The 19,421-nt window shown below is 50.7% G+C and overlaps 1 protein-coding gene across 2 annotated transcripts in view; it reads left to right on the forward strand.

Annotated features, from left to right (window-relative positions):
- LOC121282070 (nitric oxide synthase, brain-like) overlaps positions 1-19,421 on the forward strand; it is a 399,809-nt gene that overhangs the window by 71,406 nt on the left and 308,982 nt on the right. For both annotated transcript variants that reach the window (XM_041195486.1, XM_041195485.1), the window contains exon 2: positions 2,825-2,927. In XM_041195486.1, the coding sequence (XP_041051420.1) occupies positions 2,862-2,927 (66 nt within the window). In that variant the 5' untranslated portion in view covers positions 2,825-2,861. The remainder of the gene's footprint in view (positions 1-2,824; positions 2,928-19,421) is intronic.

The following is a 19,421-nucleotide window of genomic DNA, read 5'->3' on the forward strand; positions in this document are numbered from 1 at the left end:
CCAGAATTTTCAAAGTGCTTTCCAGCCAATGAAGTAGTTTTGAAGTGTAGTCACTGTTGTAATGTGGGAAACACAGCAGCCAATTGTACACAGCAGACGCCCACAAATATTGATGTTGGGTTGACCAGAAATTGCATTTCTAAATGTTCACTGAGGGATAAGCATTGGCTAGGACACCAGGGATAACTCCGCTGCTGTTCTGCAAAATAACATGGAATCTTTTATACTACCCGATAAGCACTTGGGGCTTCAATTTAACATCTCACCTCTGTCAGTACAGCACTCCCTCAGTACTGACCTTCTGACAGCGCAGCGTTCCCTCAGTACTGACCCTCTGACAGTGCAGCACTCCCTCAATACTGACCCTATGACATTACTGCATTCACTCAGTACTGACCCTCGGACAGTGCAGCACTCCCTCAGTACTGTTTTGGAGTGTCCGCCTGGATTTTTGCGGTCATGTCAATGGTGTGGGTGAATGCACAACGTTCTAATTATGAAGCCAGAGTGATAGCCACTGAACCACGATATTCCTCGTCCAACACTGTGCACCACAGCAAACCTTTTCCCTGCATGCTTGTTATCAAATCATTGAATCTTCTCAAAAATTTCAATTATATCAGCCCCTAATCTTCTGTATTCCAGGAAATAGTAGCTGAGTATATGCAACCCTCTCCATATCCTTTCAGCAACCCCCTCAGGTGCTGTGTAAGATCTGAATTCCATTCCTCTAAACAGGTGTTGAGAGGAGCTCTGTAGGACAGTAACATCACTTTCAATCGTTGTGTATTCCCGCTTGCTGGTGATAAAGGTGAAAATTAAATGATGAATTTTTGCTTTTATTTTGTACTTGTACACTGACCTTTCATATTTTCTGTATTTGGGCCAGTGGATCTTTCTGATCCTCCACTGTTCCTCACTTCTCACCATTCAGTAAATGCGCTGATCTATTGTGGCTCTAATGTGGATGATCTCACACATTGACAAGTGGAACTCCACCTGCCACTGTTTTGCTCACTCAATCTGTCAATGTCCTTTTGCAGCTTTCTGCTCCCAGCTTTACTATTTCCTGTGCCATGTAGTTTAGTGTCATCAACAAACTTGGATATATGCCCCTGTATGTGGGGAAATGTGGCAGCTAACTTGCACACAGCAAGGTCCCTCACACAGGACATCAGGGAAAACCCCCCTTTCTCTGCTTCATTTCCAACTTTCTCTGGGCTGTGTGCCCCCATGTCTTCTCTGGGCTGTGTGCCCCCCCACCCTGTCTTCTCTGGGCTGTGTGCCCCCCCACCCCATCTTCTCTGGGCTGTGTCCCGCCTGACTTCTCTGGACTCTGTGCCACCCCCCCACCGTCTTCTCTGAACTGGGTGCCCCCTGTCTTCTCTGGGCTGTGTGCCCCCCCACCCCGTCTTCTCTGGGCTGTGTGCCCCCTGTCTTCTCTGGGCTGTGTGCCCCCCCACCCCGTCTTCTCTGGGCTGTGTGCCCCCTGTCTTCTCTGGGCTGTGTGCCCCCCCACCCCGTCTTCTCTGGGCTGTGTCCCGCCTGACTTCTCTGGACTCTGTGCCACCCCCCCACCGTCTTCTCTGAGCTGGGTGCCCCCTGTCTTCTCTGGGCCGTGTGTCCCCCTGTCTTCTCTGGGCCGTGTGCCCCCTGTGTCTCCTCTGGGCTGTGTGCCTCCCCCCCATCTCCTCTGGGCTGTGTGCCCCCGATTTCCTCTGGGCTGTTTGCCCCCTTCCTCTCTGGGTCGTGTGCACGCCTGTCTTCTCTGCTCAGTAACTCTTCATGTTCCTGTAATGTTTCAGCTTGTGGCTGAATGAACAGGGGTCACCAACTGTGAGACTTCCTGTACTGCTATTCATTTACAACACAACCTTCCTCCAATCCCTCAGCTTCCTGTTCTCAAAGCACCAGAATGATAACTGCCCTCCGAGACTTAAGTTATGAGAAGAGTTTATACAAACTAGATTTTATTCTCCGGAATTCAGAAGGTTGAGGAATAATTTGAACAATTTGTTCAAAATATTATGGTGAACTGGCAGGATTGATAGAGACAAACTATTTCCACTTCTGAGGGACCCTGGGAGCCAGAGCTTAAACAGTAGAGTCTCTCCTTTCAGGGGTGAAATCAGGAAACAATCTGATGCACAAAAGGTTGTAGAAATTCAGAAGTCTCTTCTGCAAATGGCAACTGATGCTCATTGACTGAAACAACAGGCTTGAAGAACTCAATGAGCTCAGTCCTATTCCTGTGTACAAGATATCACACAGGAAGGGCTCAACGTCTGCACTGCAATCAGACAAATCATATAGTGTGCACCAATGGCAGGATGAATAGAGTGAAAATAGGCACAAAAGTAAGGCAATCACTGTCAATGGCAGAACAACTGAGTGTGAGAAAGATCAGGATAGTGAGGAAAAAATAGAGAAACTCAAATATGATAACGGGGAGACAAACAGAATGAAGGGAAGTGGCCACACAGAATGAAAGCCAGGAAATTAAAGAAAGAGACAGAGTGAGGTAGGTGAACAGAAAGATACACTGTCCCCATCAAACGCTCCCAGAACAGGTAGAGCACAGGGTTAGATACAGAGTAAAGCTCCCTCTACATTGACTCCACCAAACACTCCCAGGACAGGTACAGCACAGGGTTAGATACAGAGTAATGCGCCCTCTACACTGTCCCCATCAAACAATTCCAGGGGAGGTACAGCACGGTGTTAGACACAGATTGAAATGCAATGAATGAACCCACCCAGAGTCCATGTGCCATCGCAATGCTGCTGACTCTAGTTAAGCTGCCTTCTTTGTATTTGTCCACAGCCTTTCTCGAAACACCACTTTCCAGAAGCCCAAATTCATGCGATTGAAGAACTGGCAGAGCGGGAACCTGTTGTATGACACGCTGCACCAACAGACAATCAAGGTGTGACCCTGTTTCAGTAGCTATGGCCTCAGGGTTGAGGGAGGGGATATGGCATCATCAGACCTTAGATGGGGAGGGGAAGAGGAGGTCAGCATCAAAGTCAAGGGGGCAGGTGCCACTTCCAAGTGGGCAAATGTGAGATCATCCACTTCAGAACGAAGATAGTTCAGTGAAATCAGTGATAAACTAGGAATTGCAGAGGAGCTGAGAGATCTCCAGATCCATGTACCATCTGTCTATAATTAGTAATAGTCCCTATGGAACTGTAGGCATCTCTCCACTTCTGAGAGAGAGATAAGTAATAATTTGAGGGGAATAGCTCTGCATCAAGCAGTCCTGACCCAGAGTCTCTATCACTCTTACTGCCTGCCATTCTTGTGTCAGATTGTAAGAGGCTGATTATCACTTGTTTGATCACATCACTAACACTCCTTCTGTGGCAAGCAAGGTCTGGGGTGAGTCTTGCACCCGGAACCTGTAGTTCAGAGGCAGGTCTGCTACCCACTGTCCCACAAGAGCTCCCCAATCCATGTATAGAATACATAAAAAGCTGGTGGTCAAGGATAAAGACATGCAAAAAACAGGCAAGCAGAAAATTAGCTTTACTTTAAGGCCTGGAATATAAAGGAGGGGATAGGTACAGGAGCTGGCACTGAGACTCAAATGGACTGTACAGGAACTAACACTGAGACACACACGGACTGTACAGGAGCTGACACTGAGACTCACATGGACTGTACAGGAGCTGACACTGAGACACACAAGGACTGTGCAGTTGCTGACACTGAGACTCACAGGGACAGGACGAGAGCTGACACTGAGACTCAAATGGATTGTACAGGAGATGATACTGAGACAAAAATTGACTATACGGAAGCTGACACTGAGACACACAAGGACTGTACAGGAGCTGACACTGAGACACACGCGGACTGTACAGGAGCTGACACTGAGACACACAGGGACCGGACAAGAGCTGACACTGAGACAAAAATGGACCATACAGAAGCTGACACTGAGACACACACAGACTGTACAGGAGCTGACACTGAGACTCACAGGGACTGGACAAGAGCTGACACTGAGACACAGGAACCGTACAGAAGCTGACACTGAGACTCACACGTGAACAGCACAGGAGCTGACACTGAGACACACACAGACCATTCAGGGGCTGACACTGAGACTCACATGGACTGTACAGGAGCTGACACTGAGACACACACGAATATACAGGAGCTGACACACACACACACACACACACACACACACGAGGATCCATACAGGAGCTGACACTGAGCCTCACATGGACCGTACAGGAGCTGACATTGACACACATACAAGGATCCATACAGAGCTGACAATGAGACTCACATGGACCGTAAAGGAGCTCACACTGAGACTCACATGGACTTTACATTAGTTGACACCGAGACCAACACACAGACGTTACAGGAACTGACACTGAGACACACATATGGACCTTACAGGAGCTGACACTGCGACACACACACACACAGGACGTACAGGAGCTGAAACTAGGACATGCAAAGACTGTACAGGAGCTGACACTGAGACACACACATGGACCATACAGGAGCTGACACTGAGACACACACATGGACCATACAGGCACTGAGACACGCACAGACCGTACAGGAGCTGACAGCGAGGGTCAAACACAGACTGTACAGGAGCTGACACTGAGGCACAGTATCAATGGGGTCAGCCATTCACTTGTGCTGAAGCTGATTATACCAGTGTTCACTGCAGTGTTTAACAAGTGTGGCCCAACCTGCTTGCAGAGAGTTGATGAGCTGAACAGCCCCCTCTCACAGTTGGCTCTTCAACCAGTTGGTGTTAGTTATTCTAACCTGGTGATTCTAACCAGGAAGATTGATTTTTAAAATTCTCTGTATGTGTCCAGGAATTTTTGTCAGGGTTTTTCCCAGGACTGGCCTTTATCCGGAAGGGGTTAGGTTATCGGCTTATAAACAATAAGTGATTATTCTTGTCTGTTCTGAAAGTTTTTTTCATGCTGTATCTGAATGACATAACTTGCTCATCTCCCCACCTTCCCATTAGCTGCATACAATCCCCTTTTGTTGCAGCACATTTGCTTTCAGCTCTGTTTACTTGCCTGTTGTGACCTGCACAGAGGCTCAGGTCAGGTCAAGTGACTGGGACTGGAGAGGTTTGATTTGTTAGCCCTGGTCACCAGAGGCTGAAAGGTCATTTTCTCATTTACAACTCTTCACTTTCCCTCCAATCAGAGAGAGGTGTCCTTCACTCCCTCTGTCTGTGCAACCTGTCCGCACCCTCTAACCCTGTGAAATGCAGTATTATTCATGTGAATCTGCACTGCACCACTCCAATGCCACTGGAACTTCTTGAGCTGCAGCACTATGTTAAACCTTGATAAAGATACTGCTTTGACCTGACATTTTGTCTTTAATTCTGGAGAACACACTTCAAATTTTCAAAGGACATAGGTTGGTGGACTGGGCAGACAGGTGGCAGATGAAATGTGAAATGGTTAATTTTGGTAAAATAAAGGGTACAACTCTAAAGAGTTGCAGGAGCAGAGAGACCTGGATGTATATGTGCATAATCATTGAGGGTGGCAGGATAGGTGGAGAGTATGATTAATAAAGCATACAGTATCCTAGGCTTTATTCATAGGGGCAAAGAGTAGAAAAACAAAGAAGTTAGGTTAAACCTGTATAAAACACTGGTTCCGCCTCAGCTGCAGTGTTGTGTCCAGTTCTGGGCACCACACATGGTGAAATATATGAAGGCATTGGAGAGAGTGCAAAAAAATTCACAAGAATGGTTCCAGGGATGAGGAACTTCAGTTTGTGGATAGAATAGAGAAGTTGAAATGATTCTCCTTGCAGAAGAGAAGGTTGAGAGGAGATCTGAGAGAGGTGTTCAAAATCATGAGGGGTCTGGACAGAGTGGATGGGGAGAAACTGTCCCCATTGGTGGAAGGATCGAGAACCAGAGGACACAGGTTTATTGTAATTGGAGACATGAGGAGAAAATTTTTTTACACAGCAAGTAGTTAGGATCTGGAATGCACTGCCTGAGAATGTGGTGGAGACAGGGTCAATCGAGTGGTTAGGATCTGGAATGCACTATCTGAGAGTGTGGTGGAGACAGGGTCAATCGAGTGGTTAGGATCTGGAATACACTATCTGAGAGTGTGATGGAGACAGGGTCAATCGAGCCATTTAGAGGGAATTGGATTACAGGAACAGTGTGTCAAAACGAGCATCCTCGGGACTGAGTCCATGTGGATTTTGGATCTTGCCAGTTTTCATTGAAAAAATCAGAACCTTAATTCAATTAGAAGTAGACACATGAAATCTAGTGAAAAAGTTTATTTTTATTGAAGTTTTAAAGAATACATAAAAGTGCAGAAATAGCATTTGAAAAGAAAAATTATTAATAAGTAAGGCTGACCAGTAGGCTTGATTCAGGCCTAGTGGGTCAGGTGGCGTCAAAGGTCACTTGGACCGCTCGGTGTACGGGAAAAGAGAGATGCACGAAGCTGCTAGCTAGTCCGGGGAACATCCGCGCCAACACAGCTCCTCCTCGGACCAGCCCAGTCAGTTATTTTACTATTTAAGAACAATTAAAATGATGCATAGCAGCTTCTAAATATGTCCAGTTTTCAGACAGCTTGGATTTTAGAATCACTGGATTTGGGATAGAGATACTGTATCTATTGTCTGAAAACAAAGAATGTGCAGGGCAGAAGGCTACAGAGTGGTACAGTCCAATTGCTCCTTTACCAGCACAGACATGATGTGCTGAATGGCCTGAGTCGATGATCTAATCATTCTGCATATTTTACTGTGGCCTAGTGGCCTATTTGTAATAGAGTTGATCTGCAGACAATGTTCTAAGTGGAAACATTAGGTTTATTTACAACACAGACAGCAGCAATACATATGTGCTTTCAACACCATTTCTATCTCTACACTGTGGGGGTTCCTCGCACTACTACCCCATTAGTTTACACAGATCATGTGATCTTACATCTCAGGACTATTCTTAAAGGTACGGTCCAACATTTAATAAAACCATAATTCCTGCACTGCGCTTCTGTGTAAAATCCTGAACTTTGAGAAAGTACCGAAGGAGAAATGGATTCCAGTCACAGAGGATCAGTAACCAGAGGGTCATTAAACAGAGAGGCACAGAGAGTCAGCGAACAGAGGGGCACAGAGGTTCAGTAAACAGAGGGTCTGTAAAGAGTGGATCAGTAAAAAGAGGGCCAGTAAAGAGAGGGTGTGTAAAAAGAAGGTAGTAAAGAGAGGGCCAGTAAAGGGAAGGTCAGGAAAAAGCGGGTCAGTAAAGAGAAGGCCAGTAAAGTGAGGGTCAGTGAAAAGAGGGCCAGTAAACAGAAGGTCATTAAGCAGAGAGTAAGTAATACAAGGGTGGACAAAGTACTGGGAGGGACAGATAACACTAGAATAGAGAATAGTAAGTTAATAGGTGGAATCAGGGTGAGGGAGAAAGTAACAAAATCTAAATCATGGTTATTATGTATGTATGTGAATGTACAGAGTATAGTAAATAAGATTGAGGAGTTACAAACCACGTGGAAATATGATGTTGTGGTGATAACAGAGACTTGGCTCAAGGAAGGGCAGAACTGGGTGTTAAATATGCCCATTACAAGGTGTTCAGAGAGATAGGAAAGGAAGGGAAGGAGGAGGGGTGGTGGTATTGATTAAATAGAGCACTGCAGTGCTGGAGAAAGAGGATGTCCCAGGTGTCCCAAGAACAGAATCTATTTGGCTAGAGCTAAGGAACAAAAAGGGTCCAGTTACATTGCTCGGTGTAGTCTATAGACCGCCAACTAGTGAGAAGAACGTAGGAGAACAAATCTGCAGGGAAATTACAGAGAGATGCAGGCATTATAGAGTAGTTATAATGGGGGACTTTAATTACCCGATTGTAGACTGGGACAGTGGTAGTGTAAAGGACAGAGAGGGACAAAAGTTCCTAGATTGTGTTCAGGAAAATTTCCTACCGCATCCAATCCAACAAGAAAAGATGTACTTTTGGACCTGGTTCTTGGAAATGAGGTGGGCTAAATAGATCAAGTGTCAGTGGGGGAACATTTAGGAGACAGTGACAGTATTGCACATTTTAGGATGATGATAGAAAAGGACGATAGACAATCCAGTGTAAGAATAATTAACTAGACGAGAGCTGACTTCAATGGGGCAAGAACAGTGCTGGGCTAGATAGACTGGGATGAAAGATTGGCAGGAAAAGCTGTTGCTGAACAATGGGCTACCTTCAAAGAGGAATCGGTTTGAGCACAGCCAAAGTATGTTCCATCGAAAGAGAAAGGTAGGGCAAACAGATCCAGAGCTCCTTGGATGAAAAAGGAGTTAGAAATTAAGATTTAAAAAAAGTGTGCTTATGACGGGTGTCAAAATCACAGAATCACACAGTGCAGAAGAGGCCCTTCGGCCCATCGAGTCTGTACTGACACCTGTGAGAAACACCTGACCTACCTACCTAATCCCATTTACCAGCACTTGGCCCATAGCCTTGAATGTTATGACGTGCCAAGTGCTCATCCAGGTACTTTTTAAAGGATGTGAGGCAACCCGCATTACCACCCTGCTAGGCTGTGCATTCCAGACCGTCACCAACCTCTAGGTAAAAAAATTTTTCCTCACATCCCCCCTAAACCTTCTGCCCCTCACCTTGAACTTGTCCCTTCGTGACTGGCCCTTCAACTAAGGGGGACAGCTGCTCCCTATCTGCCCTGTCCATGCCCCTCATAATCTTGTACACCTCGATCAGGTCACCCCTCAGTCTTCTCTGCTCCAACAAAAACAACCTAAATCTATCCAACCTCTCTTCATAACTTAAATGTTTCATTTCAGGCAACATCCTGGTGAATCCCCCCTGCACCCCCTCCAGTGCAATCACAGCCTTCCTATAATGAGGCAATGAGAACTACACACAGTACTCCAGCTGTGGCCTCACCAAGGTTCTATACAATTAGTGTCAGGTAGAAAATACAATTGAGAACCAAGAGGAATACAGAAGGTTCAGGGGGTAGATGAGAAAGCATATTAGAGAAGCAAAAAGGGATTATGAAGGAAAATCGCAAAGTCTTCTATAGGCACATAAATAATAAAAGGATGGTAAAAGGAGGAGTAGGGCCGAAAAGGGACCTAAAAGGTAATTCACATATGGGTGAAGGGACCACGGCTGAGGTATTAAATGAATACTTTACATCCACCTTTACCAAAGAGTTAGATGCTACTCAGGCCATGGTGACCGACATGGAAACTCTGTCACTAGAAGGGTTCAAAATTGATGAGAAAGTGTTGAATAGACTGTCAGTATTTAAAGTTGACATGGCACTGGGACCAGATGAGATGCATCCAAGGATATTGAAGGAAGTGAGAGTGGAAATTGCAGGGGCACTGGCCATACTCTTTCAGTCTTCCTTAGACTCTGGGGAGGTGCCAGGGGACTATATAGACATAGAGCACAAGAGCATGAATGAGTATGCTGAATTTATATAAGATACTTGTTAGACCTCAGCTGGAGTATCGTGTGCAGTTCTGGGCACCGCATTATAGGAAGGGTGTGAACACATTGGAGAGAGTGCAGAAGAGGTTTACAAGAATAGTTCCAGAGATGAGAAACTTCAGTTACAAAGATAGATTGGAGGTGTTGGGACTGGTCTCCTTGGAGAGACGAAGGCTAAGAGGAGATTTGATAGAGATGTTCAAAATTATGAGGGGGCTGGACAGAGTAGATAGGGAGAAGTTCTCGCTTGTAAAAGGATCAAGAACTAGAGTGGTTAGAGTCTGGAATGCACTACCTGTACGTGTGAGGGAGGCAGGTTCAATCGAGGCACTCGAGAGCATTGGATGATTATGTGAACAGAAACAATGTGCAAGGTTACGGTAAATAAGCGATGGGGCTAATGGCCTTCTTCTGTGCTGTTAAAATTCTGTGATTCTGTAAAAGGAGGATCAGTAAAGAGAGGGTCAGTAAAGAGATGGTCAGTAAAGAGAGGGTCAGTAAAGAGAGGGTCAGTAAACGGAGGGTCAGTAAACGGAGGATCAGTAAACGGAGGATCAGTAAACAGAAGGTCAGTAAATACAGAATCAGTAAATGGGGATCAGGAAAGAGATGTTCAATTAAAGTAGGGTCAGTAAAAGAGGATCAATAAACAGAGGGTGAGTTAACGGTGGGACAGTAAAGAGAGGGTCTGTAAAGAAAGGGTCAGTAAACTGAGGTCAGTAAACTGAGTCAGTAAAGAGAGGGTCCAGAAACAGTGGGTCAGTAAACAGTGGGTCAGTAAACAGTGGGTCAGTAAAGAGAGGGTCAACAAACAACGGGTCAGTAAAGAGAGGGTCAGTAAATGGAGGGTCAGTAAACGGAGGATCAGTAAACGGAGGATCAGTAAACAGAAGGTCAGTAAATATGGAATCAGTAAACGGGGATCAGGAAAGAGATGTTCAATTAAAGTAGGGTCAGTAAAAGAGGATCAATAAACAGAGGGTGAGTTAACGGTGGGACAGTAAAGAGAGGGTCTGTAAAGAAAGGGTCAGTAAACTGAGGTCAGTAAACTGAGTCAGTAAAGAGAGGGTCCAGAAACAGTGGGTCAGTAAGCAGTGGGTCAGTAAACAGTGGGTCAGTAAAGAGAGGGTCAACAAACAACGGGTCAGTAAAGTGAGGGTCAGTAAGAGAGGCTCAGTAAAGAGAGGCTCAGTAAAGAGAGGATCCGTAAGGAGTGGGTCAGTAAAAGGAGGGTCCGTAAACAGAGAGTCTTTCAAGAGAGGACACAGATGTGCGCCGAGGAAGGGTTTGAGCTGGTCTTGCGGTTTCTGGATCGTTGGAGACTAGGTGTAGAACTGCAGATGTGCCTCAGGAACTTCTGACACACATACCTCCATGGGAATTGCCCGGAAAGTTTTAACATCCAATGGGCAATTCCACTGCTCCCCAGCAGCCACTGCAAATGTCTCTGGCTATGAGCTTAATTTAGAGACATTGGCCTGTTCTGAGGTACTTATCGGGATAGTTTCCCAAGGAATGTTTGACAGATTACCACCTAGTCGAGCACTTGGGTAACTATACAACTGACACCTCAATCACCCCCACAACCCCACCCCAGTTAAACCTGCGACCCTCTGACTACCCTCTAAACCTTTGACTGCCCCCCTAACCTGACCCAGCTGCGCCCCCTAAATAAAGCCTGAATCCCACTGCCCTATCTGAATGCCTGAATGCCACCCTGCCCCAACCAAGCTACAGCCCAACCTCTCCAACTCACCCCCAAACCCCCCACTACCCCACTCGAATCTCCAGCTGCCCTCCAACCGAACCCAGCTACACACCTAACACCGCTCCCAAACTCCCACAGCCTTATCCACCCCCCCAATTATCCCCTGAACCTCCACTACTCAAAACCAAACCTCCAACTACCCCCTAACCCGACCTGGCTAGACCACAATGCACCCCATCACCTGCTTCTTCAACCCTGACTACCCCCATGAACACCCGCTTAGCCCCCTGACCACCTCACCCGGATTGACTAAACGCCAAATTCGAAAATCCCCCCACACCCCTCAGCCACCGGACTCACCCAATGATCCAACCTGATTTGCCCCCCAACTGGATCACTCCACTATTTACCCTTTACACTCCCGACTTGTCCTGATTATCCCTCTGACCGCCTGAATGTCCCCTGACCAGACCAGCCCTGACTACCTGACTATGCCCTGAACCGACCAGACCCTGATATCCCTCTGACCTCCCACTGACTACACCAGTGACTACCCCCTGCCAATGCGACCGAATTACTCCCCCCCTGCCGATGCACCAAAACCTGATCACTCAATTTATACTTGACTCAACCCGGCTACTACCCACAACATGATCCAACCAGCCCTGACCACCCCAACATATCTACCAGCTCACCCAGCTCCCCACATACCCACCTTACCCACCTCCTCACTTACCCACCTCACCCGCCTCCCCACTTACCGACCTCACCCGTGTCCCTACTTACTCACCTCATCCACTTACCCACGTCACCCACCAACCCACTTACCCACCTCCCCCACCTCACCAACCTCATCCACCTCCCCACTTACCCACCTCACCCACCTCCCCACTTACCAACCTCTCCAGCCACCCCACTTACCCACCTTCCCACTTACCCCACTCACCCACCTCCCCACTTACCCACTTACCCACCACATCCACTTACCCACCTCACCCACCTACCCACCTCCCCACTTACCTACCTCCCCACTTACCCACCACACCCACTTACCCACCACACCCACTTACCCACCTCACCTAACTACCCAGATCCCCACTTAACCACATTTGCCACCTCCCCACTTACCCAGGTCCCCTGCCTCCCCATGTACCCACCTCACCCACCTCCCCACTTAACCACCTCACTCACTTCACCATTTACCCACCTCACCCACCTCCCTATATCCATCTCACACGCCTACCACCTCACCCTCTCACCCACCTGCTCACCCACCTCCTCCATCTCCCTACTTCGCCACCTCACCCACCTACTCACTTACCCACCTCACCCATCTCCCCTCCTACTCACCTCTCCCACATGCCCACCGGCCCATCTCACCTACCTACCCACCACACCCAACTACTCACCTAACCACTCACCTCACCCACTCACCGCAACCACCTACCCACCTCACCCACTACCCACCTCACCCACCTACTCACCTCACCCAACTCCCACTTATCTACTTTGCTCACCTATCCACCTCACTCACCCAGCCACCTCACCCACCTACTCATTGACCCACCTGGTCACCTCATCCACCTACCCACCTCACCACCTCACATACCTAACCACCTCACCTCCGTCACCCACCTACACACCTGTGCACCTCACCCACCTACCCACTTACCCACCTCACCTACCTCACTCACCTATCCACCTACCCACCTCATCCACCTTCTCACCCCACCCTCCTACCCACCTCACCCACTTGCTGACCTCATCCACCTACCCACCTCCCCCACCTACGCACCTGACCCACCTACCCACCTACACCCCACCCACTTCACCCACCCACCTAACCCACTTACTCACCTCACCCACCTACCCTCCTCACACTACTGCCCACCTCACCCAACTCCCCAACTTACCCACCTCACACACACACCTACCCACCTCACCCACCTCCCCACTTATCCACCTTACCCGCCGCCCCGCTTACCCACCTCGACAATTACCCACCTGACCACTTACCCACCTATTCACTTATCCTTCTTACCCACCTTCTCACTTATGCACCTCTCCGAGCTCCCCACCTGCCCATCTCACCCATCTACCCACCTCGCCCAGCTACTCACCTCACCCACCTGCCCATCTACCCACCTCACCAACTTAGCCCTCTACCTAAATAACCCACCTATCACCTCACCCACCTATCCACCTCACCCACCTGCTCACCTACTCTCCTCATCCACATACTTACCTACCCACTCACCCACCTACCCACCTCATCCACCTACCCACTTCACCCACCTACCCACCTCGCCCTCCTCGACACTTACCCACATCACCCACTCCCCACTTACCCATCTCCCCACTTACCCACTTCACCCACCTACTCACTTACCCAACTCACCAATCTCCCCATCTACCCACCTCATCCACCTACCCACCTCACCCACCCACTCACCTCACCCATCTACCTGCCTCACCAACCTACTCACCTCAACCACCTACCCACCTATCCACCTCACCTACCTACCCACCTCACAACCTAACCACCTCACCCACCTTACCCACCTACCCCCATCACCCACCTTCACATCTGCGCCTCTCACCCACCTACCCACCTCACCTACCTCACTCACCTATCCACCTAGCCACCACATCCACTTACTCACCCCACCCACCTACCCACCTCACCCACCTGCTCACCTCATCCACCTACCCACCTCACACACAACTACCCACCTACACCCCACCCACTTCACCCACCCACCTAACCCACTTATTCACCTCACCCACCTACCCTCCTCCCACAACTGCCCATCTCACCCACCTCCCCAACTTACCCGCCTCACACACACCTACCCACCTCACCCACCTCCCCACTTACCCATCTCCCCACTTACCCACCTCACCGTCCTGCCCATTTGCCCACCTAGTCACTTACCCTCCTCACCCAACTTCCCACCTAATCACTTACACACCTCACCCAGCTTCCCAGCTGCCCACATCACCCTCCTACCCACCTCACCCAGCTACTCACCTACCCACCTACCTATCTGCCCCACTTATCACCACACCCAACGACACACCTCACCCACCTACTCACCTCAGCCACCTACCCAGCTCACATACATAACTGCCTCATCCACCTACTCACCTCACCCACCTACACACTTGTGCACCTCACCCACCTACCCACTTACGCACCTCAACTACCTCACTCACCTATCCACCTACCCACCTCATCCCACTACTCACCCCACCCACCTACCCACCTCACCCATCTGCTCACCTCATCCACCTACCCGCCTCCCCCACCTACCCACGTGACCCACCTACCCTCCTCACACACCTACCCACCTAAACCCCCACCCACTTCACCAACCCACCTACCCACCTCACCCAACTACCCATCTCACTCAACTGCCCACCTCACCCACTTCCCCAACTTACCCCCCTCATACACCTACTCACCTCACCCACCTCCCCACTTACCCACCTCACCTGCCTCCCCACTAACCCACCTCACCCACCTCGACACATACACACCTTACCCACCTGTCCACTTACCCACCTATTCACTTATCCTCATCACCCACCTCCCCACCTACTCACTTATGCACCTCACCCAGGTCCCCACCTGCCCACATCACCCTACTATCCACCTCACTCACCTGCTCACCTACCCTCCGCATCCACCTACTTATCTACCCCATTACCCACCTACCCACCTCACCCACCTACCCACTTCACCCACTTACCCACCTCGCTCTCCTCGATACTTACCCACCTCACCCACTCCCCACTTATCCATCTCCCCACTTACCCACTTCACCCACCTACGCACTTATCCACCTCCCCATCACCCCAGTTACGCTCTTCACCCACTTGCTCACTTACCCAACTCACCAATCTCCCCAATTACCCACATCATCCACTTACCCACCTCACCTACCTACCCACCCACTTGACCCACCTAGCAACTTCACCCACCTACTCACCTACCCACCTCACCCACCCGCTCACCTCACCCATCGACCTGCCTCTCCGACCTACTCACCTCAACCACCTACCCACCTCAGCCACCAACCACCTCACACACCTACTCACCTAAATTACCAATCACTTACCCACCTACTCAGCTCACCCTCCTACCCACTTACCCACTTCACCCACTACCCACCTCATGCACTCACACACTTAAGCACCTCACCCACCTTCGCTTACCCTCCTCAAACACCTCCCCACTAACCCACCTCATCTGCCTTACCCACCTACTCGATTAGCCATCTCCCCCACCTCCCCAACTTACCCGCCTCACACACACCTACCCACCTCACCCACCTCCCCACTTACCCACCTCCCCACTTACCCTCCTCACCGTCCTGCTCACCTCCCCACCTACTCACTTACACACCTCACCCAGTTCTCCACCTGCCCAAATCACCCTCCTACCCACCTCACCCAGCTACTCACCTCACCCACCGGCCCACCTACCCATCTCACCAACTTACTCACCGACACACCTCACCCACCTACTCACCTCAAACACTACCCACCTCACTCACCTGCTCACCTACACTCCTCATCCACCTACTTACCTACCCCCTTACCCACCTACCCACCTCACCCACCTACACATTTCACCCACCTACCCACCTTGATCTCCTCGATACTTACCCACCTCACCCACTCCCCACTTACCCATCTCCCCACTTACCCACTTCACCCACCTACGCACTTATCCACCTCCCCATCACCCCAGTTACCCTCTTTACCCACCTGCTCACTTACCCAACTCACCAATTTCCCCATCTACCCACCTCATCCACCTACCCACCTCACCTACCTACCCACCCACTTGACCCACCTAGCAACCTCACCCACCTACTCACCTACCCACCTCACCCACCCGCTCACCACACCCATCGACCTGCCTCACCCACCTACTCACCTCAACCACCTACCCACCTCAGCCACCTAACCTCCTCACACACCTACCCACCTGAACTACCAATCACTTACCCACCTACCCAGCTCACACTCCTATCCATTTACCCACCTCACCCACCTACCCACCTCACCCTCCTATCCACTCACCCACCTCACCCACTACCCACCTCACCCATTCACACACTTAACCACCTCACCCACCTTCGCTTACCCTCCTCACCCACCTCCCCACGAACCCACCACATCCACCTCACCCACCTACTTGATTACCCATCTCCCCCATCTCCCCACTTACCAATCTCACCCACCTACTCACTTACCCACCTCACCCATCTCCCCACTTACCCACTTCACCCACCTACTCATTTACGCATCTCACCCATCTCCCCACTTACCCACCTCACCCACCTACCCGACTCACCAGCTTCTCACCTCACCCACCTCACCCACCTATCCACCTCATCCACATACTCACCTCACCCACCTACACACTTGCACACCTCACCCACTTACCCACTTACACACCTCTACTACCACAGTCACCTATTCACCTACCCAACTCATCCCACTACTCACCCCACCCACCTACCCACATCACCCACTTGCTCACCTCATCAACCTACCCACCTCCCCCACCTACCCATGTGACCCACCTACCCTCCTCACACACCTACCCACCTAAACCCCCACCCACTTCACCAACCCACCTACCAACCTCACCCAACGAACCAACTCACTCAACTGCCCACCTCACCCACTTCCGCAACTTACCCCCCTCACACACACCTACCCACCTCACCCAACTGCTCACCTCATCCACCTCACCCGCCTCACCACTAACCCACCTCACCCACCTCGACATATACACACCTTAGCCAGCTGTCCACTTACCCACCTACTCACTTATCCTCCTCACCCACCTCCCCACCTACTCACTTACGCACCTCACCCAGCTCCCCACCTGCCCACATCACCAACCTACCCACCTCACCCAGCTACTCACCTCACCCACCTGCCCACCTACCCACCTCACCAACTTACCCACCTACCTATCTGCCCCACCTATCACCTCACCCACCTACACACCTCACCCACCTACTCACTTCACACACTACCCACCTCACTCACCTGCTCACCTACACTCCTCATCCACCTACTTACCTACCCCATTACCCACCTACCCACCTCACCCATCTACCCACTTCACCCACTTACTCATCTCGGTCTCCTCGATTCTTACCCGCCTCCCCCACTCCCCACTTACCCATCTCCCCACTTACCCACTTCACCCACCTACGCACTTATCCACCTCCCCATCATCCCAGTTACCCTCTTCACCCACCTGCTCACTTACCCAACTCACCAATCTCCACATCTACCCACTTCATCCACCTACCCACTTCACCTACCTACCCACCCACTTGACCCATCTAGCAACCTCACCCACCTACTCACCTACCCACCTCACCCACCCACTCACCTCACCCATCGACCTGCTTCTCACACCTACTCACCTCAACCATCTACCCACCTCAGCCACCTAACCACATCACACACCTACCCACCTAAATTACCAATCACTTACTCACCTACCCAGCTCAACCTCCTACCCACTTACCCACCTACCCACCTCACCCTCCTATCCACTCACCCACCTCACGCACTACCCACCTAACCCACCCACCTTCGCTTACCCTCCTCACCCACCTCCCCACTAACCCACCACATCCACCTCGCCCACCTACTCGATTACCCATCTCCCCATCTCCCCACTTACCCACCTCACCCACCTACTCACTTACCCACCTCACCCATCTCCCCACTTACCCACTTCATCTACCTACTCATTTACGCACCTCACCCATCTCCCCACTTACCCACCTCACCCACCTACCCGACTCACCCAGCTTCTCACCTCACCCACCTATCTACCTCACCTACCTATTCACCTTACCCACCCACCCAGCTCACAACCTAACCATCTCATCCACCTACTCACCTCACCCACCTACACACTTGAGCCCCTCATCCACCTATCCACTTACCCACCTCACCTACCTCACTCACCTATCCACCTACCTACCTCATCCCACTACTCACCCCACCCACCTACCCACCTCACCCACCTGCTCACCTCATCCACCTATCCACCTCCCCCACCCACCCACATGACCCACCTACACCCCACCCACTTCACCAACCCAATTACCCACCTCACTCAACTGCCCACCTCACCCACTTCCTCAACTTACCCCCCTCGCACACACCTACCCACCTCCCCACTTACCCACCTCACCCGCCTCCCCACTAACCCATCTCACCTACCTCGACACATATACACCTTACTCACCTGCCCACTTACCCAGCTACTCACTTACCCTCCTCACCCAGCTCCCCACCTGTCCACCTCACACGCCTACCAACTTCACCCACCAACCCCTCCTCGTCACTTACACATTTCACCCACTCCCAACTTATCCATCTTCCCACTTACCCACTTCACCCTCCTACGTCCTTCTGCACCTCCCCATCACCCCAGTTATCCTCTTCACCCACAGACTCACTAACCCAATGCACCAATCTCCCCATCTACCCACGTCATCCACCTACCCACCTCACCTACATACGCACCCACCTAGCAACCTCACCCACCTACCCACCTCACCCACCCACTCACCTCACCCATCTACCTGCCTCACCCACCTACTCACCTCAACAACCTACTCACCTATCCACCTCACCCATCTACCCACCTCACCTACCTACTCACCTCAACCACCTACCCACCTCAACCACCTACCCACCTCACATACCTAATCACCTTACCCACCTACCCCATCACCCTCCTACACACCTGCACACCTCACCCACATACCCATCTCACCTACCTCACTCACCAATCCACCTACCCACCTACTCACCTCACCCACCTACACACATCACACACCTACCCACCTACACCCCAACCCACTTCACCCACACACCTAACCCACCCATGCACCTCACCAACCTACCCTCCTCCCACAACTGCCCACCTCACCCACCTCCCCACTTACCCACCTCACCCATCTGTCCACTTACCCACCTCACCCACCTCGACACTTACCCACCTCACCGTCCTGCCCACTTACCCATCTACTCACTTACCCTCCTCACACACCTCCCCACCTACTCACTTACGCACCTCACCCAGCTCCCCACCTGCCCACATCACCCTCCTACCCACCTCACCTACCTATCACCTCATCCACCTACACACCTCACCCACC

Source organism: Carcharodon carcharias, chromosome 9, assembly GCF_017639515.1.
Source record: "Carcharodon carcharias isolate sCarCar2 chromosome 9, sCarCar2.pri, whole genome shotgun sequence".
In the NCBI taxonomy this organism is placed as follows: domain Eukaryota; kingdom Metazoa; phylum Chordata; class Chondrichthyes; order Lamniformes; family Lamnidae; genus Carcharodon; species Carcharodon carcharias.